This window comes from Hibiscus syriacus, unplaced genomic scaffold (assembly GCF_006381635.1).
Source record: "Hibiscus syriacus cultivar Baekdansim isolate YM2019G1 unplaced genomic scaffold, ASM638163v2 tig00111402_pilon, whole genome shotgun sequence".
Classification (NCBI taxonomy): domain Eukaryota; kingdom Viridiplantae; phylum Streptophyta; class Magnoliopsida; order Malvales; family Malvaceae; genus Hibiscus; species Hibiscus syriacus.
Window position 1 is genome coordinate 718,068 of NW_024063082.1, and position 21,273 is coordinate 739,340.

The window sequence follows — 21,273 nt, forward strand, 5'->3', positions numbered from 1 at the left end:
CATCTTGTATTAAAAAGAAAATATTAAAATTTTACCAATATAATTGACTTCATCGTTGTCAATCAAAAACTTCAACAATCAAAATTCAATGTGTGGCCTCACAAAATGTACAACCACAAAGACTTTGTAAAGATTTTGAAATTCAATTATTTGAATTCTACATAGAAATTTGTGGAACCATGTCTCGTGTAAAAAAAATCTGTACACGTAAGATTTTAGAATTCATAATTTAGGTTCATTCCATGGTTCAAAGCAAAAGGTCTTTCTTGCTTTATCTCGTTTGATAGCCTTGTGTGTGATCCTTCTTTGGCTGACTCAATGTTTCCTAAAAATTCATCGATGGACAACATAGCGATTTGGTCTCCTCCATCTCCTGGGTTTTTAAAACTCAATGTTGATGGTGCTATGAAACAGGATTGGAGCGCTGGGGAATAGGGGATTTGCTTCGAGATTTGGATAGTAATTGCTTGGCTTCCTCTTCTAAAGCTGTTAGGCAAGGGCCCCCCGTCAGAGCAGAGCTCCTTGCGATTAAGTAAGGAATCGTGTTGTTTTTTAATTTTGATAGAAGCAAGAATTTTATGTTGATCTTGGAAGGTGATTGCAAGACCGCTCTTAAGTTGATCGCAAACCCTGCTTCAAGCCCTGGCCCTTTTGCTCATCCCGTTAAGGAAATTGAAGCGGTTGCAAAGTCTCACGATGTTATCTTTCGTCATGTCAGTCGGTGCACTTAATGCAAGGGCGGATGATTTAGCTAAGCAAGGAATTGGGTAGTGGGTTTTAGTTTTCGGTCTTACTGGGAAGATTTATGAGCTTTGTTTCTGGGTTTTTTAATAATGATTTTGTAATTGCGGCGTTGTAATTTCTGGTTTTTTTATGTATGTTGTATGAACTCTTGAATCTTAATTAACTTTGAGGTAATCTTTTCCTCATTTCGCTATTTATTGGAATATATTTGAGTATACCGAGAAATATGAGAGGTTTTTTAATGAGACTTTCTATTTTTATAAAAAAAAAATCATAATTCAGATTTGAATCGTTTACATAAATTTCTCTTAATTTTCACTCTATTTATTTTACCGAATTTTTAGCACTTTCCTTGTACACAACAAGAATTAAACTCAAAAGAATTTATATAATCTTAGAAAAATAAAGGGAAATTTTATCTTAAGATTGTTGGACAAAAATCGTTAATCCGAGAATGATATAGATAATAAAATAATGATAAATAATAATCAAATATCATTATAAAAATTAATGATAAAGAATGAATTTACCATGTCTTAGGATTGTTAAAAATATAATAATTCGATACCATATTCACAGCTAATAAAATAAAACAAATAAGATTAAATTTCTTAAGAAAATAAAATAAAATAAAATAAAATAAAATAAATAGAATGAAAAATACTCTTTTCTTGATTATCGGAAACAGTTGAGGCATGTCACTACACAATTCGTATTCTAACATCAATAAACAACTTATTTTTCTACAAATCAGCCTTGTATGTAATTGTTCCCTAAAAGGATATAAAACAATGACTAATTGATGAATATTATTAAACACTTGCAATTGAAATCTCTTGAATTTCCTCCATGTCGACCAAGAATCAAGTGTATTTGCAACACATGAAATGATGGAAACAAGCATAAAAGAAACGAAAAGAAAAAGAGGGTTTCATAAGGCTCCTGCAGCATTAAAATGAATCAATCTTCATGAAAACTCCTGCAGCATTAAAATGAATCAATCTTCATGAAAACTCCTGATGAAATGGTGAATGTTCGACCTGATTACGACATCAGGTGGCTTTCTATTGCTTTCTTTCCCTTGCATTTGATGCTGCAATACACAAACATATAGCAGAATAGTCTAGCAGTGTGTGTACACTAAAGGAGAAAATAAAAACCACTTCCATCTCTCCTCGACGTAAATTCGTTAAAAGCCACGTTACAGAATTTAAAAGACTGAGATTTTTCTACAACAACGTCAAATTAGTTGTTTTCCGCTATGAATTTGACACGAAACAAAAACAAGCTGAACAAGTGTATATATTCGTCCCACAACAGTCGGGGGAAAAAATTCACCTACTTTCGAGGCAAGAGATTGCTTTTTCTATGGCGTCCAAAACCCCCAATTTCTTCTTCTTCCTCTTGCTGTTTCTCTCGTTTAAACTTCAAAGCTCAAGCTCACAAACATGGATCAAAGCTGGTTACTGGATACCTAGCGGCACCCTTCCTATTTCTGATATAAAATCTGCCCTTTTCACTCATCTCTTTTGCGGTTTTGCTTATGTAAACTCAACCTCCTATCAGCTTTTTATCGACTCCTCAAATCAACAACCTGTCTCTGACTTCACCAATACTGTAAAACTAAAGAATCCCTCGGTTACTACTCTCTTATCCATTTGGGTCGGAAGAACCGAGTCGAGCACCTTCTCTTTGATGATTAATCAAACTTCCCATAGGAAATCTTTCATTGAATCTTCAATCAAAATAGCCAGGCTTTATGGTTTTCATGGTTTAGACCTTTATGGGGTTAATAAGCCCATATATGGCACCAATATGAGCAGTTTGGGTGCTTTATTGGATGAGTGGAGAGCTGAGGTAGTTGCTGAGTCAAGAAACTCTGGTAAGACTCAGTTGCTATTAACTATGTCGGCTTATCGCTGGCCAATTGTCAACTCAGTGAGTTATCCTATTGATTCTGCAATACGAAACTTGGATTGGGTAAATATTGTAGCATATGACTACTACGGGCCAACAGTAGAGAGGTTTACTGGTTTTCATGCTGCTTTATATGACCCATCAGGAAGGGCCAACAGTGATGCTGTCATTGGGGAATGGTTAAAGAGAGGATTCCCTGCTGAAAAGCTACTTTTAGGTTTACCTTACCATGGCTTTGGATGGGTACTTGTTAACTCGGGTGATAATGGCGTTGGTTCAGCAGCTTCAGGGCCGGCTAACACGATTGACGGTTCAATGGCGTATTGGTTTATAAAAGCATCCATTCGCAACAATGGTTATGGGGTTGAACCGGTGTATAATTCTACTTATGGGGTGAATATTTGCAAAATGAGATCGATTTGGATCAGTTTCGATGATGTGGAAGCCATTAAAGCTAAGGTTTCTTATGCCAAGGTGAAGGGCCTACTTGGTTACTATGCCTTTCAGCTCTCCGGTGACGATAATTGGTTGCTTTCAGAAACTGGTAAGATAGTTATCTCCCTTAGTTTCTATGGAATCTCTGGTCTCTATGTTAGTACGCGTCAATTTTCGTAGAGAAATACTGAAATTTCAAACATTGATTTTAAAAAAAGAGAACCATGTCAAGTAGCATAATTTATTGCCTCCATTTAGTATATTTTGACTTTCAGGGCTTTCTAATTTAATAATCTATGACTTTTTTAATGAGTTTTTACTGCTTTTAGGGTAGAAAATTAGGGTGTCTTGTCAACTTTGCGTGCTAAAAGATTAAAGAACAGATCTTTTTTTGCTGAAGTTTTGAAATCATTGCAAAACCTTGTACTATAATTCATGTAATTAATAATATATAAATGTTCCACAGCTTATGGAATAGGCACTAGTAGTCAGCAGAAGAAACACCAGTTATTGGTGATTGTTCCAGTTACAGTTGCTGCAATTTTTCTACTGATGATGGCTATCATCTGTTACCTGCAAAAGAAAATATTCAAATCACAAGGTAACTTATTGAACATGTGTGAATTTGCAATGCTTTGAGACGACAATCATACGTTAAATCAACAAGGTTTCGATTGCAGGGCTTTTGAGTGTTGCGAAAATGTCGGTTTCATGGATAAGAACCAAAATATCAGCTGAAACAAAGCATGGAAATAGTGATCCTAGTCTGGAAATTTTCACTTTCTCTACCATTAAAGCTGCCACGAAAAACTTCTCGAATGAGAATAAGCTTGGAGAGGGTGGATATGGACCTGTTTACAAGGTAATAAATTAGTACTCTGTTAGCCATTTCCGAGAACAGTATGTTTGCTGCTTACCTGCAGGGGATTCTGAAATTCCAATACATTCAAACAATGAAACTACTCATTGATTATTAACAAATAACAAGTTAACTGTTGATTGAACATTTAGTTGTTATTCGGAACTATTAACTGCAATGTGAATGTTACAGGGAAAGTTACCAAAGGGGCAGAAAATAGCAGTGAAGAGGCTCTCGAAGAGCTCGAGTCAAGGTTTCGAAGAATTCAAAAACGAGGTCACTCTTACAGCTAGGCTTCAACATGTGAATCTAGTTCGAGTTCTGGGAATTTGTACTGAGAAGGAAGAAAAAATGCTGGTTTACGAGTTCATGCCGAACAAAAGTTTGGATTTATACCTCTATGGTATTGTTAAGAACATTTTTATGGCATGTTATTCCATGTTGGTGGTTTCATTAACTTGTCCTAAACTTCTTAAGCTTAAAGTATGTGTTGCTTATTCATTTGATCAATGCAGATCCACTTAGAAGACATCTGTTAGACTGGAGAAGACGAGTTTCGATAATCGAAGGTGTTACACAAGGGCTTCTATATCTCCAAGAATACTCGAATTACACGATAATTCATCGTGATATAAAGGCGAGCAACATCTTATTAGATGATGAAATGAACCCGAAAATATCAGATTTCGGCATGGCCAAGTTCTTCAAGAAGGAAGAACTCGAAGCAAACACTGGAAGAATTGTTGGGACATAGTAAGTGAACCAGATATTGTCAACTAATACATATCAGATCGTTTTCCGATCTCTCCCATTGCATCTATATCTTGTTAGTAATTCTTCAATTCAATGTAGTGGCTGCGTTCCTCCTGAATATGTAAGGAAAGGAATATACTCTACCAAGTACGATGTTTATAGTTTCGGAGTTTTACTTCTGCAAATTATAAGCGGCAAGAGGAATTCCAGTCTCTATGGATGCCATGAAAACTTGTATCTTCTTGAATTTGTAAGTAACTTTGAGGCACCCATTTTTCCTTTTCATGGCACAAATATCGGAAATGCATAATGTCTAAATGATATCCAGGCTTATGAATTGTGGAAACAAGGTCGAGGAACAGAGTTTTTCGATGCGTCACTGGACGATTCATCTTCGTCGTGTAAGCTCATTACATGTATGCAAGTGGCACTGCTATGTGTGCAGGAAAATGCTGCGGATAGACCGTCTATGGTGGAAGTTTCCGCAATTCTCAAGAACGAAAGAAGTGTTGCAATCTCTACACCTAAGAAGCCTGCATATTCAGTTACAAGAGATGAAGATAGAAAAAGTATAGACACAGAGAGGAAGAATGTTTTTTCTGTCAATGATGCATCGATAACCCAAGTGGCACCTCGATGACAGAATGTGAACGTATTTGCACACATTTAAGTATAAGAAATATGTTTTTACTAATCTTTGATCATGTAGTTGCAGATATTAATGGTGTTGGGGTTAGTCGAGTTGATTTATGTTGGACAAAAACATTATTTTTCTACATGAATAAAATTGATGATTTTATCAAAACCATTTTGACTCAGTATAATGATAGACTCTACGATCGATAGTTACATATGATAGGAATGTGTCCTCTGAACTTCCCTTGTGACAATATATTTACTGTATAGTCTGTATTGACTAACCAGTAGACATGATATCTTTGAACAATTATGATGTTTGTGTAAACGATGACATACTTCACATAACTATCTTTCTAACAAGAATTTAGATCTCATGGCTATGTCCTTAAAGCCGTAGACATCGCATGATTCTACAAGAGTTTGAAAGAACCATACCCAATAGTCTCCTTGAAGCAACCTCACTTCACCCTCACATTGGTGATTTATGTTGCTCGGCTCACTGAAACACACAATGACTATTAAAAGCTTTACTTAGCCTATACCACTTTGATCAATGTTTACATCATAGGAACGGACTTGGGATAAGAAACCCTGCAGTGGTCGTACATGGTTTATAGAACTGGGTAGAGTTTTCTTTCATATAGCCTTTAAATTTCATGGCCTTTAGTTACATTCTTTTGGATGTTTTCTCAACTTGATATCGATTTAACTCATTAGTTAGTGGATCCACAATGTTATCCTTTGATTATATAAAATCAACAGAGATAATTATATTTGAGATCAATTGTCTATTGTATTGTCTCGACGGTGCATATATCTTGACTTACCTTTATAATTGAAATTTCATGCTAGTCACAGTATATTCATGCTACGGGCACATGTTTTAGCTATTCAGGAATATATTCCAAGAAATTTTAAAACCATTTTAGCTTATTCTCCAGACTCATCTAGAGCTACAAACTCAAACTCCATTGTGAATTTGATTATAATCGTTTTCTTGAAAATTTCAATGACATAGCTTTTCCTCCCAATGTGAATCATGGAAACAAGATAGAGGGGTAGAGCTTTTCAATGAATCATTGGATGATTCTTCTTCTTCGTGTAAGCTCAGTAGATGTATGGAAGTAGCACTGTTTTGTGTTAAATATAATATATAGGCACACGAGTGATTAAATAAATAATTTATCTTTACTTTTATTTAAATGGCGTTAAATATAAAAATTTGTAAAGAGAATTCCATTTTAGTCATTAAATTATTTTTTTAAAATTATATCTAACATTATGCTTTATTTTATCTTAAACATTCATCATTAAAAAATAAACAGAATTATTGATGTGATAATTTTTTTCAGTGATGACATGACATTATCTTAAGGTAACATGTAAGCATCACTATTAATTTTTTAATAGCAAGTGACCAAAACGTAACGCTAGATATGATTTAAAATATATATATAATAGGATTACCAAAGTGGAACTGAATGAATATATGGTTGACTAGTTACATAATTTACCCTTAATTATTTTAAATAGAACTTTTCATAACAAGAAATCAAAAAGGAGAAGGCCCAAACAAGGAATAGAAGAAATTGAGCTACATTTGGGTCGAAAATCATCAACAGTCCATGAAAGGCTCAACAAGGTAAACCCTAAAATACCAATTGTAGCACAGGTTTATTATATGAACCACTTTCATTCTCCTTAGCGCCGCATTACCTCAAAATTCCCAACCAGAAAACATGGTAATCCCCTCTTCACTTATCTTCAGTCGGTTCATTCGTTTTAAGCTTGAGTTGCTCCTTTTTTTTTGTTGTGCAAAAATGGTCCTTTATCTCTCTTTATTGTAAACAAAGTTGAATTTTGAAAATAACTCTCTGATACTTTGAATTTGTTTGTTTTGACATGGCAGCCTTCACACAAGACTTTCAGGATCAAGAAGAAGTTGGCCAAGAAGATGAGGCAGAATAGGCCTATCCCTTACTGGATTCGTATGCGCACTGATAACACCATTAGGTCAATATATTTTCTTCATTATTCGCTTAAATTTTTTTACAAGTTTTTGTTCAGACCTTTTATTGATGGGTTCTTTTGATTTTTTGTATGCGTTTCTTGATTGCAGGTACAATGCTAAGCGTAGGCATTGGCGCCGCACCAAGCTAGGGTTCTAAGCCCCATGAGCTTATGTGTTCAAGCTTTTTTTCAAGTTTATTTGCAGACATTTTGACTTGATGTTTAATATAGGGAACTGATGAGGGTGATGGGTGTCTGAATTAAAGATTTTGATGAGATTTTTGGCAATATTTCAAGTATTTCATATTCTGTTTTTAAATTCATATGATCATTATCTTCATTTGGATGCTTGATATTGAGTTTCACTTTTTGATTGGGTTTATTCTTTGTTATGTTAAGCTTTTTACCTGATTTTATGTGCTTGAGAGTGGCCTTGTTGAGTTCATCTGAAAAAGTTTCTATGAATCAAAGAACTTGAAGTTATTAGGCAATAGTAGTAACTGATAATTATTTGCTATGTTTTTTGGCATTTCTCGGTGGATTAAAGAGCCATTTGAGGCATATGAAGAGTAGGAATCTGGTTTACAATAGGAAGAGAACTTTGTTTAATGGTTTGCAGACCTTCGTTTCTTTAAGATGACATGAAGTTTGTTTGCAAGTGCACATGCTTTGTGTGTTTCTCGTACTACTATATTATGGTTGTGGTTACCTATGTGATATTGCGGTTGTTTATGTTGATGTAGTGACCTTGAAAACTGTTATGTTGTGGCTTTTAAGTTGTGTTGCGATCGCAGTTTAGTACTATGGTGTTTTTAGATAAAGGAGAGCAAGTAGTAGCTTGAAGATTTTCATTTGATCACAACATGAAAATTGAAGATTTTCATCTGATCTCGATCGAAAAATTGAATTGTCATTTGATCTTGAATTTTAGGTTTTTTTCATTTTTATTCAGTGAGATAGGATATAATTATAGCATGCGTGGATATTTAAGGAAAATGATGCGTCAGTTTAACGTAACACTCGAACAGTTCATACAAGGTTGGAGGAAATTAGATCATATATCCCATTGGACCCAAGCTTTGCAAATCAATGTGTTATCTGAGTTAGCGTAGCAAGATGGATAGTCCATAGATAAATTCTCTTGTGACTCGGATATAACCACTGATGGCTATGATGTAATTGGCTCGTGACATGATGATTATGATGGCTATGATATAATTGGTTCATGGCACGGTATGTATGATGGCATGTTCATGGACGACGTGGTTGATGTTCGATTTAAAAATTTAGATGTTAGAAAACTTGTATAACGTTTTGGAGCAACACAGTGGGCCTATAGATTGAAGGAAGAGTGTTATTTATACTTATTGAATTTGTGATGCTACGTATATCCGCTACTTTCAAACATTGTATGTTTTCTATTTCTTTAAAAGAGATAATTATACGATTTGAAAAAAAAATTGTAGCATGATACAAAAAGAACGTTAAAACAATTTAAACATTAGATAAATATGTGAATATATTAAGACAATTCATAACATTAATAAAATTATTACACCGGCCTCTATATTCCTCAACTTTCCACAGTTTTTACGGCCTTCTTTGCTATTTATTATGTTCAATAAAATATATTTTTAAAAAATTGTAAATAAAGTCCTAATGTATATAAGTAATTAGGTAAAGCATAAAGAGCATTATAATAACAACCAATATCTCTATATTATACGGATAAGATTATCATACAAAATTTAAATTAGAATAGCATTTGAATTGAAATAAATTTAAATTTAAAACGAATATTTAATATATTATCAAAAAATATTTTAATATCACAAATAGTATTTAAATATTATCATGTCATAAACTTTATAACATTAAATCATAGAAATTTAAATCGGTTTGGTTTCAAATATTAAAAGACTGAATAAACAGAAATGATTTAAAGATGTTTGATTTTAGTTTTTTTTTCATATTTGATTAAATTCAAGAATTATATTCGGGGTTCAATATACTAATGTAAGATCATTTATTTATTTGGAAAAAATGGAAGAATTAATTTAATAGATTTTATCCGATAAATGGATATTTTGCTTAGTCCTATAAAAGGAGTCATCACTGTTGTACTTATTTTGACTTGTTTTTAGCGTCTAATAAAATTTTGTCGCTAAAAATGAGATGGCCCTTGAAAACTAAAAGAAAAATGGAAGAAAGCAGTTGGGAAGTTGACGGCCGTCCTTGCATAAACCATAAAAAAACTTTGTCGTTTCAAATCTATTGGGAAACGCTGTAAGATTCTCATAAACAACCAGCTAACCCCGCGACTTATGGCAAACCACAGATTCCCCAACATGAACATAAACCAGTTTCATTTCATTGCCCGTCTCTCTCTCAGCATTTTTGTTTTCTGTTTTGGTTTTGTTCCGAGTTATTTATAAAAGAGAAAATATATATGAGTTTCAAAAGGCAATAACATTTCATTCCCTTCGACAAATCAATTGATTTGCTCCTGTCTTGTGGTGGACGGGGAAGACTGAGGTTAGACTTGAAGAAAGAAGAAGCTCAGAAAAAAGAAGAAGAAGAAGAAAAAGAAAAGAAAAGAAGGGTTTTGAAACAAGAGTTTTCTTCTTTCTTCTCTTGTAAACGAAGACCTCTTTCGTAATTGGTACTTTGTTTTTGATCCAATGGGTTCCAGTGGTGATATCTCATTGGAGCAGATAAAAAACGAGTCTGTTGATCTTGTAAGCCTTTGAACCCTTTTTTCCCATTTGCATGCATGTTAGCTTTCGTCCCTATTGTTTTTCCCGCCAAAACTAAATTGATGGAGCTCTGAGTTTTTTTTTTTGTAGGAGCATATCCCTGTGGAGGAGGTTTTTAAAGTGCTGAAATGCACGAGAGAGGGTTTGACAACAGAAGAAGGAGAGAAGAGGCTGAGCATTTTCGGTCCCAACAAGCTTGAAGAGAAAAGAGAGAGCAAAGTCCTCAAGTTCTTAGGGTTTATGTGGAATCCGCTGTCGTGGGTGATGGAGGCCGCCGCCATCATGGCCATTGTTTTGGCCAATGGCGGTGGCAAGCCTCCTGACTGGCCAGATTTCGTTGGTATTATTACTTTGCTTTTAATCAATTCAACCATCAGTTTTATAGAAGAAAACAGCGCCGGCAATGCCGCCGCTGCTTTAATGGCCGGTCTAGCACCCCAAGCGAAGGTGTTGCGAGATGGGAAATGGAGCGAACAAGAGGCGTCGATTTTGGTACCTGGAGATATAATTAGTGTTAAATTAGGAGACATTATCCCGGCCGATGCTCGTCTCTTGGAAGGCGATACTCTCAAAATCGATCAAGCAGCTCTCACCGGCGAGTCCCTACCCGTTACAAAGAATCCCGGTGATCATGTCTTCTCCGGTTCCACCTGCAAGCAAGGCGAGATCAACGCTGTCATCATCGCCACCGGTCTCCATACTTTCTTCGGCAAGGCTGCTCACCTTGTTGACAACACCAACAACGTCGGTCACTTCCAACAGGTACTCATCATGGTGCAAAAACATCCAACATGCTTTGTACATAGTAATAACTCATTGCTTCCTGTTGTTTCAATGTTGCAGGTGTTGACATCAATTGGTAACTTTTGTATCTTCTCCATCGCTATAGGAATGGTGATTGAGATCATAGTGATGTACCCTATTCAGCACAGGAAGTATAGAGAAGGTATCGACAACCTGTTGGTGCTTCTCATCGGAGGGATCCCAATAGCTATGCCTACAGTTTTGTCTGTAACAATGGCTATTGGCTCCCACCGGTTGTCGCAGCAAGGAGCCATTACCAAGAGGATGACCGCCATTGAAGAAATGGCAGGGATGGATATACTGTGCAGTGATAAGACCGGGACTCTAACCCTCAACAAGCTAACAGTTGACAAGAGTCTCGTCGAGGTTGGTTTCGAGTTATGTTGTTACGGTTTTTCACAGGCGTAAATCTCTGTGTTTTATCTAATAATCAGTATATGTACATACCTGCAGGTGTTCGCAAGCGGTATGGACGTCAACGGCCTTGTGCTGATTGCTGCAAGGGCTTCCAGGGTTGAAAACCAGGACGCCATTGATGCTTGTATTGTAGGGATGTTAAGTGACCCTAAACAGGTATCCGATACAACCCACATTTACTTGCTCTGGACCTTCATTTTGCTTGAAATATCAATGTCCGGATCATTTTTTCTGTTTATGAATCAATAGGCAAGGGCTGGAATCACTGAGGTACACTTCATGTCCTTCAACCCCGTTGATAAGCGCACTGCCATTACCTACATCGACAGCAATGGCGAGTGGCATCGTGCCAGCAAGGGCGCTCCCGAGCAGGTGAGATACAACGAAAACAGCCATGGTCGTTGTATTGATCCAAAATTCTAATCTCGATTTGTTTCAGATCATTGAGCTTTGTGGACTCACCGGTGGTTTGCGGAAAAAGGCGCTCAATGTCATCGACAGCTATGCCAATCGTGGCCTTCGGTCCTTGGGAGTTGGTAGACAGGTAGATGGCCGCAATGCTAATGTACATATGTAGATTCCATAAAAAGGAAAACCATTTGGCTAATGAATTTATTGTGTATAATTCACAGACAATTCCAGAAAAAACAAAGGAAAGCCCTGGAGGACCTTGGGAGTTTGTGGGACTACTGCCTCTCTTTGATCCTCCAAGGCATGATAGTGCCGAGACTATTAAACGGGCACTTGATCTTGGCGTCAGCGTTAAGATGATCACCGGTGATCAGCTCGCCATTGGCAAAGAGACCGGTCGGAGACTTGGAATGGGGACCAATATGTATCCTGCTTCTTCCCTAGTTGGCCAGTGTCAGGATGAGTCAATTGCTAACATTCCTATCGATGATCTCATTGAGAAAGCTGATGGATTTGCAGGAGTGTTCCCTGGTAATTGGATAATCATCTCAAGCTCTTAAATTTGTAGTATTCCGAGCAATTATGCGGCATGAAATGATCTCAACTAGTTCATCTATTGCCTAATTACATAAATTTTGTTGCATGCAGAGCACAAGTACGATATTGTTAAGAGACTCCAAGAAAGGAACCACATATGTGGCATGACAGGAGACGGTGTGAACGATGCCCCAGCGCTTAAAAAGGCAGATATCGGCATCGCAGTGGCTGATTCAACCGATGCAGCCAGGAGTGCCTCGGATATAGTATTGACCGAGCCAGGGTTGAGTGTGATAGTGAGTGCAGTGTTGACAAGCCGATCTATCTTCCAAAGGATGAAGAACTACACCATCTACGCCGTTTCCATCACGATCCGTATCGTGATGGGGTTCATGCTGGTGGCACTCATCTGGAAGTTTGATTTCTCTCCGTTCATGGTGTTGATCATCGCAATCCTCAATGATGGAACCATCATGACCATCTCAAAGGATAGGGTGAAGCCGTCTCCAAAGCCCGACTCGTGGAAGCTGGACGAAATATTTTCCACCGGGGTGGTCCTTGGAACTTACATGGCTATTGTGACAGTCTTCTTTTTCTGGCTTGTTCACGATACCGAATTCTTCACCGTCAGTGCATAAAACTCGAATTCAAAATTCTTTATAAATCCCCCCAAAAGAATATGCTTGAAATCTAGTTTCATTTGTTGCAGAAAACTTTTGGTGTGAAACCAATCAATGATAATCAGGCCGCACTTACTTCAGCTCTGTACCTTCAAGTCAGTTCCGTTAGTCAGGCACTCATCTTCGTCACACGGTCCAGGAGCTGGTCTTTCGTCGAGTGCCCTTGTCCATTGCTTATCATTGCCTTCATTTTAGCACAACTGGTAAATCCATAATATATATATACACACACGCATATCCATATATGTATGTACACAGAATTATCTGACCCGAACTTGAATATTCAATGGGATTGATCCAAATTCGAACTTGTTCGTATGAAACAAGAAATTATCCAAACCATATCGGGACCTGAAATAACTTCATGCCAAAAATACTTATTCAAATGATTCAAAACCAAGATAACTCTTAACGTATTTTGCTCAAAATTATAACTCTTTCGTGGGTTGTTAAACAAGGTGGCGACTTTGATTACCGTATACGCAAACTGGGGCTTCGCCAGGATGCAAGGCCTTGGATGGAAATGGGCGGGTGCGATCTGGGTGTTCACCGTAGTCACGTACATCCCTCTCGATATCCTCAAGTTCATCATTCGCTACGCCTTGACCGGTGATGCCTGGGGAAACGTAGTTCATAGCAAGGTCAAGCAACACCCTTTCTTAATGTTTTTAAAACGATTTTATAGTATTTTGTCTCTGATTAAATGTCCTTGGTTTATGTTTATCATCGATTCAGACCACATTCAGGGGAGAGAACGAGGCACTACTAGTCACACCGAATCAACGTGCACTTCAAGGCATTCCGGCACCCACGGAAACATATTATGATGACGAGATTGCACGGATGATTTGATATAGCAGAAGCAGCCTAAGCGTTCTGATATTGCAAGGCATAGTTTCCAGTTAGTGCCGAAAATCAACAGAAACTGAACTGCAGATGTACTTTTTTTAGTTTTATTAACTTATTAAAAGTTTCAAAATTGCATTTGCATTCGTATTTGTTTTTCCTTTAAATTTACCTCTGCCTGGGTTGATTTTATTTCATTAAACGAAAAATCACACTAATAAATATAAACAAGAAAAACAACAAATGAAAGGTTTTTCACGAAAAATTATCAAAAAATGTAATGAACATCCGGGACATCTCGCTCATACTTACGTACAAAACAAGACACGAAAATTTGGGTTCAAGACACGGAGAAGACAGTCTTGGAATCATGTCATTGCGAAACAATATAATTTCACCTATGTTTTATTCTTCCATGAGGTTAGTTCAGAAGGGATAATTTGTTCATTACAAGAGAGGACAGCCTCAGCCGTCAACTTACCCAGCCAACCATGGTACAACAATCCCCTCGAACCAAGCCCTCCAAGTAACCAATACTTACATTTAAGATCATTACCTAATGTATCATTGACACATCCCAAAAGAGGAAGCGATCCATGAGAAGTGAGTGGTGGCATTGCCCTCAAGCCCGCCCTTGCTCCGGCAAAACTCCAGCTCATTATACCAGGGTAAATAGCCAATGCCTTTGGAAGAAGCTCTTGAAATGCATTGGAAGCTTCATCTGTTGAGACGTTTGGTGAAGAGTTCCTTGACTTCCATTCCCACGTTGAACCCAGATGCAAACTTCGGTTCCCCTTGATAGCAATCCATGCATCTGATAATATTGATGGTCCATGGTCTGGATAATCTTCCCTGAAGAACATTATTTAGGATATTTGTGAATGAGCCCAGATCACTAAGAAACTTCTGGTTACATTCGTTAGGGTTTAGGATAGTCTTGGTAACTTTGGATACAGTGGGATCACACGACAAAAACATGATAATAGAAAAACAACTAAAACACATATACACAAACGTGTCAAAATATATATATGAAACACAGTACGATTATATATGGAACTACAGCTTCAAATGAAGGCTAAAAGCCACATTTCATATCTAGAGCTATTGCCTGATATACCAGCCCTTATGTTTTCTAGTGCAAATGAGAAGATAAGTCAGTCTTACCCTATATTATCAGGCAGTTGCAAGTGCAAAATAACACCTCTACATGTCCTCAAAGGAAGCCTCCCTGCAAGCTCCGGAAGCAAGTCTGCTTTGGCACCAAGGCATATTATCACAGCATCGTATTCTCCTAATGCACAAATTAGTAGCTCGTTTGGTTCACCAGAATGATAACTATAGCAATAGTATGAACAATTGAACATGGTGGAAACAAGAAAGAAAAATTATGCATCCCTGAAATAAACAAAACTATCCTCCTCAAGTTAAGCCTAAGACAATCTTCAAGATCCTTTCTTGACAACCCCCTTCCCCTATTTTTTCAGGGGAGTTCAGATTCTTTAATTATTTAGTGGAGTCCAGCAGAGTATGAACTTGTTTTTGACATGTCTTTTCCATCATCATGTCTAACAAAGCACGCTTACCTTCTAGTTCACGGAGTTCGCAAACAGATTTCTTTTGCAAACATAGATTTTTCTTTCCGGAGCCCAAAGCAGATAATTCTTTCACTAAATTTTGACAAGCTAAGAACAGTGCCTGGTAGAATAAAAAAAAGAAAAGGAAATCATCAAAAACAAATATGTGGAAAAGATAGAAGTCCAACAACAGAAGCCTAGCTATTCTTACCTTTAGATAATACTGAGAATTCAAATTTACAGCTTCAGGCATATAAAAAGCCAAGTTGAAAGGCAAATGTATATGGGGTACAAGCTTTTGGGCAGCATTCTTATCAATGATATCTATTTTGCAACTGGCAAGGCAGTTCTGAGCATTCTGATTTCACCGAGGAAAATAAAACAGCCAACATTAGCACAAAAACCGACGATATGTGTGTGTGTACGCGCGCAGTCTGCATTAAGAAGGGCTGAAGAAATTACATCATTCAATACATTCAAAGTCTTCAAATTTGTAGCTGGTCTCAAAATGCCCCTGTGAGCACCGATTTCATCATAAGCATAAGCAAAAGAACAAAAAATTAGGCATTTCACATTTGCATGTGAAGTGAGGGAGAGTAAACATATTCGAGAGAATAAAAACAAACCTTCTCCGGACTAAAAACCCACCAAAATCCTGATCAAATTCACCACTTTCAGAAACCAAATCCTCCTCGGAACTAACGGCTTGTTCTGCAATACTTAAGAGCTTTAGACATTCTTTCCAACACTCGGCACCTCGCCATAGAAGCTTAACTGCCAGCATATACACTGATAAGCTCGACAGGAGGAGAAAACATAGCGAAAAAGGACGTGGGTTCTTTTTAAATCATAAAGGATTAGCATACACTGAAAGGAGTTGAACGAAAACCTTTAGGTGAATAGGGGTGTAGCAGTCCTCCAGAGACTCCCGAAGCGCCTCCTCCAATGCCCATTTCATCGTACAAGTCAATATGCAAGTGCAAATCCTTAGGACTCTCCTGGAAGATGCAATGACGACAACAATCGTATAATTCAAAAGAAACCCATTAATAGTTATGGCTTAAAAGATATGGAATTACAAAGCAGAAAAGTATACCTTGAGTAAATGCCAAGCAACAGAAAGACCAGCAAAACCAGCACCAAGAACTGCATATCTGCATCCATAAAAGAAATCAGCAACGTTGAAGTTCAGATCTTAAGTGTAAATATTAAGTGAAGGAAAGAGTGGACGAGGTTAAAGGAACCTGAGAGGACGACGGGAGAGTGAAGAGAGAAGCACTGGAGAAGTGATTTTCACAGAGTGGGTTAAGGGAGACATTGAAGAATGGAACAGAACCTCCTATTGTTGTTTGGGGGTTAACAAGTTAGGGTTTTAAAGATAGTGATTGACCCCATGGGCTATGGGGGATTTGCAGAGGGTAACGGGACAAGAGTAATTGCAGATAAGAGATAGTTGCATATAGTTTACGAGAGAATGCAGCAGGGATTTTTTAAAGGAAATAAAAAACTAAAATTTCAAAATTTTTGATTAATTCATTTTTGAAAAAAAAAATCCTAAAATTTATTTTGTGAGAAAATAAGGATTTAGGGTTAAATATATTTTAAAGACATAATTATTAGAACGTAAAATTTTTAAAAATAATAATATTTTTCTCCACTAAAGTTGTTCAATAGGCTCAAACATTTACTTTTAGTTAAAATTATTTATTTTGACAAATCCATCAAGTAACTTCAATAGTTAAAAATATATTTTTTTCTCCTTAAAATGTTAGGTTCAAGCAGTTATCTATTAGGGAAAAAACTATTTATTTTGACTATTTTATAAGTTTAAAAATAAACTACATCGTTAATTATTAAAATTTAAGATGTTTTTCTTGAAATATCACCGGTGATCGGTATATTTATCGATCTAACATCGGTCAGATTATATTTCTTGATCTAACACCCGTAGTAGTAAAGCGCGCCCTTTGACCCGCGCTATATGCTGATTTGGCGTCACGTGGGGTATAGCGCGCCCCCTATACCGCGTTATACGCTGACTGGGTTACACGTGGCTATAGCGCGCCCCTTGTTCCGCGCTATACCTATTTATGTGACACGTGGGGTATAGCGCGGTACAGGGGGCACGCTATAGCTTTAATTACCCGGCCATTCACACCCCACCATTCCCTATAAATACCTCATCCTCAATCACTTTCATCACACCAAATTATCTCAAATTCTCTCAAATACTCTCTAGTTTAAGGTATATTTTATAATATTTTTAATATTATGTATTTAATTTATTTAAGTATTTTACTTTATTTAATATTTTACTAATATAAATTTTTTGCAGATATATAATGGAAGGCGGCCTACTTCTCTTAGATGGAAATCATATATCTCGACACTTTGTTGATACGATAACATTTTAACGTTTTAATTTAATTTAAATTATTAGTAATAATTTGTTGATTTATTTAATACATGATTCTTAGATTAAGAATTAATTTTTGTAATTATTTATTTTTAGGAGAATGACCGTATATTATATCCTTTTATTAGGAATCTTAAGTTAGTGATACCTAGTTGTGTCTTGCATATTTAGTAGAGGTTGGATTTTGTTACATAGGTAGATATCATGGTCACTGTAAGATAGAACCAGACCTTATTTCTGCCTTAGTAGAGCGGTGGAGGCTGGAGACCCACATATTCCATCTTCCGTGCGGAGAGTGCACGATCACGCTTGAGGATGTTTCTATGCATCTGGGGCTTCCGGTAGATGGAGATGTGATATCAGAGATAACTTCCGGTTCTTTGACTACTTTGTGTCGGGAAAATATATGACGTGTCTCGGAAAGTTTTATCGGAGGTAGAATACCGTTAAATTGGTTAGATGCCAATTTTCGGGAGTTGAGCGCAGACGCCTCTGAGGATGAGGTTAAGATGTATGCACGGGCATGCATATTGCAGTTGATAGGAGGGTTGCTGATGCTGGACAAATCGCGCAACCTAGTTCACTACATGTGATTGTGACATCTTAGCGACTTTCGTCTCGCCGGATCATTTAGTTGGGGCTCGGCAGTTTTGGCTTTGCTGTACAGGGAGATGTGTGGAGCCATTGACTACAGGCATGATGCTATCGGCGAATGTCTCCTACTGCTGCAATCTTGGGCATGATATCGATTACCCTTTTTATGTCCCGTTGTGAAGAACACATTCGTATTTCAACTACTTCTGAGGTAATTATAAAACTGATTTTGTATATTAATAATTTTATACAGCGTATAATAAATTTTTTTCTTGAATAGGTGGTCTACTGATAGGAAAAATCATCAGGAGCTACCTGATGATTTAGAAAAAATTAGGGTGCTAATCGATCAGAAGGCTGGCACACAAGTATGAATTTTAATGTTTAAAAATCGATTTTAGATTATAGTTATATAATTAGATTATTATTTTGATAAAATTATATATTATTTGTTTTAGTTTGAATGGGTGTCATATTCTACTGATGATGTGAGGGCGGTGATCCCACCTGAGTTGAGGGGTCCATCAGATGTTTGGATGGCAATGGTCCCTCTGATCTGTTATGCGACCGTCGAGTGGCACTCCACTAATCGCGTGCTCCGGCAGTTTGGTTGTTTTCAACCAATTCCGGATGCACTGTGCAATATGGACGAGTTGTATAGCTTAGATAGACGCGGCAAGACAGATACAGATTGGCTGGTGAGGCATCATGAGTGGGTCGTGTTGTGGGATGATCGACATCGGCACCTTCCCTGTAGAGAGCCCATTTTACTTGACCTCTTGAGTGTTGCTGAAGGTTATTATTAGTGGTTCAACAGTAACGGGAAACCGTTTCTGCTTCCTGAGGATGCACGAGGGCAGACCTTTCCGTGACGTCGACAGAGACGTGATCCGACACAGCACCATCGTCCCTCGACTCGTGGACGAAGAGCAGGTGATTCCGGTTCATCCTCAGCTGCACTAGCAGGACCTTCACAGTAGCCACCGCAGCCATATATGATGTCGTCATCGCCTTTCCATTACCAGATGTCGCCGCCGCCTTCTCCTGGTTTTATGAACCCCCCTCCCCCCGCCACTGTTATAGATGACCCCTCCTGGAGGCTATTATGGGTCTATGTTTGCATATCTGACTTGGGGTTCATATACTAGATATTTGGCAAGTTCAGCCTCATCACCCATGGCCGCAGCACATACACTTCCTGTACAGTTTTCACATTCAACGATGTCTCGGTTTTATGAGTTTTCCCAGTTTTTGCAGGTCGGTGGGATAGTCAGTCATATACCTCCAGTGTACTTATTATATGGAGGTGTTTCATCGTCATCAGCTTATCATCAACCTAATGTACCTGCTCAGGACGACGACGACGATGATGGTGATGATGATGACAGGGAGGAGTCAGAACCAATGATACGAAGAAATCCTCCTCGAGACCGACAGCCACCGCCTTGCGGAACACATTCGCGTCGCAAGCATCGATAGATTTTGTTTTTTATTATATTTGTATTTACTTTATTTTGTTAAATTGTAATTTTTTATTATTTCTCATTTAATACTTACTTTATTTTGTTAAATTTGTTGGACTTTTTTTAATGTATTTCAGTTCATTTTGTTTATTACAATTTAATATTAGTTATTGTAATTTGGTTATCATTTACCATTTAATACTTATTGTAAGTTTGTTGTATTTAAAATTATATCCAAATACCAAATTGTTATTAGTTTAATAAAATTTAATGATTGTGTTCGTTTTTTTAATCTTTATCATCGATTATCGAATGACATTAACTTTAAGTAAATGCAAATTAAAGTACAAGAATTATTATTTGATAAACAAATACATCATTTCCTCATCAATTGTTACTTGATGACAACAGAAGTGGACATGTTTTTCTAGTGTGTCATGGTTTCTACAATGCCCACATCTTCTGTCTTGTCTAGATCTTTCTCGAATATCCATATCGTAATGAATTCGATTGGATTTTGGACGACCACGCTCCCTCATTAAACTCAGATTTGGTACAATCGGAAGCCAATTTTGAACCTCATCAGGGTCTTTGTCATTACCTATGGGGGAAAATCAAATTCGTATACCTTAAAAACTTCAGATAGTAGGTATACGGGATCCACAAAATGGTTATAGTCTTGACGTGTATGCGAGCAAGTTACTATCACATGAGAGCATGGATACTTCAGAGCTTGAAAAAACCCGTAGTCGCACGTTCTGTCCCTTAGATTTACTCTTAACGACACAACTTCAATCCCTTGAAGAGGTCGCGGTAACTCTGTGACACGAAACATTCCATGCCTTCTAGAGAAGCTTGTTACAAACATTCCATTTGATGCAGCAATTTTTTTCTGTAGATCTGCAACTAATCTAGGGTGATAGACATGACTGCCTTGCATCCAGGTTTGAGCTTGTCCCCCGAGCTTCGCAAAAAGTGCCCCCCAAACAAAAATGTATAGTTTTTACCAAAGCCGCTACAGGTAAGTGACGTGCACCCTTTAAGGTTGAATTGATTGCCTCAGCCAAGTTGGTCGTCATGTGTCCATATCGATATCCACCATCATATGCGTTCGTCCACATTTCTTTATCGATGAGGCTAATGTAATCGTATCATTCCTCGTTCTTCGCCCGCAAATCTTGAAGCATTGATTCAAACGTTCGAGGAAGAAGTTCGTAACCTGGTCAAAAAATGTATAACTTACTAACTTGATCAAAAGGATCGAAAGAAAACAAACTACATCAGTTTCACTTACCCATGCGCACAAGTAATTGACGCTTATTCTTCTTCTTGTATCTTCCATGGTAGTTCGCAGCAATGTGTCGGAGACAATACCTATGTTGGACAAAGGGTGGTTACCACGTTGGACCTAAAGA

The 21,273-nt window shown here is 37.3% G+C and overlaps 4 protein-coding genes across 5 annotated transcripts; 3 read left to right on the forward strand and 1 right to left on the reverse strand.

Annotated features, from left to right (window-relative positions):
* The first annotated feature begins 2,078 nt into the window (after positions 1 to 2,078).
* On the forward strand, positions 2,079 to 5,361 carry LOC120161962 (G-type lectin S-receptor-like serine/threonine-protein kinase CES101). The gene is made up of 7 exons (XM_039172161.1): positions 2,079 to 3,205; positions 3,563 to 3,697; positions 3,777 to 3,958; positions 4,148 to 4,358; positions 4,471 to 4,708; positions 4,808 to 4,958; positions 5,037 to 5,361. Exons 1-7 carry the CDS (start codon positions 2,113 to 2,115, stop codon positions 5,346 to 5,348), a joined length of 2,322 nt encoding a protein of 773 aa, XP_039028092.1. The 5' UTR covers positions 2,079 to 2,112; the 3' UTR covers positions 5,349 to 5,361.
* A 1,575-nt stretch (positions 5,362 to 6,936) lies between these two features.
* LOC120161591 (60S ribosomal protein L39) lies at positions 6,937 to 7,695 on the forward strand. The gene is made up of 3 exons (XM_039171814.1): positions 6,937 to 7,089; positions 7,257 to 7,360; positions 7,467 to 7,695. Exons 1-3 carry the CDS (start codon positions 7,087 to 7,089, stop codon positions 7,513 to 7,515), a joined length of 156 nt encoding a protein of 51 aa, XP_039027745.1. The 5' UTR covers positions 6,937 to 7,086; the 3' UTR covers positions 7,516 to 7,695.
* A 2,183-nt stretch (positions 7,696 to 9,878) lies between these two features.
* Positions 9,879 to 13,914, forward strand: LOC120162413 (ATPase 8, plasma membrane-type-like). Its single transcript, XM_039172568.1, has 11 exons — positions 9,879 to 10,095; positions 10,204 to 10,875; positions 10,957 to 11,283; positions 11,371 to 11,490; positions 11,584 to 11,706; positions 11,774 to 11,878; positions 11,967 to 12,276; positions 12,394 to 12,908; positions 12,992 to 13,165; positions 13,421 to 13,603; positions 13,698 to 13,914. Exons 1-11 carry the CDS (start codon positions 10,039 to 10,041, stop codon positions 13,812 to 13,814), a joined length of 2,703 nt encoding a protein of 900 aa, XP_039028499.1. The 5' UTR covers positions 9,879 to 10,038; the 3' UTR covers positions 13,815 to 13,914.
* A 256-nt stretch (positions 13,915 to 14,170) lies between these two features.
* On the reverse strand, positions 14,171 to 16,846 carry LOC120162414. 2 transcript variants are annotated; one of them, XM_039172570.1, is made up of 9 exons: positions 16,630 to 16,845; positions 16,482 to 16,539; positions 16,275 to 16,383; positions 16,012 to 16,159; positions 15,848 to 15,899; positions 15,597 to 15,743; positions 15,395 to 15,506; positions 14,976 to 15,102; positions 14,171 to 14,660 (listed from the first exon to the last, which is right to left on the reverse strand). In XM_039172570.1, the coding sequence occupies exons 1-9, from the start codon at positions 16,701 to 16,703 to the stop codon at positions 14,207 to 14,209; spliced, it is 1,281 nt and encodes a 426-aa protein (XP_039028501.1). In that variant the 5' UTR covers positions 16,704 to 16,845; the 3' UTR covers positions 14,171 to 14,206. The 2 variants fall into 2 exon arrangements, with proteins under 2 accessions (XP_039028501.1, XP_039028500.1); XM_039172569.1 differs by having other exon boundaries at positions 15,395 to 15,743; positions 16,630 to 16,846.
* Between the last annotated feature and the right edge of the window lie 4,427 nt (positions 16,847 to 21,273).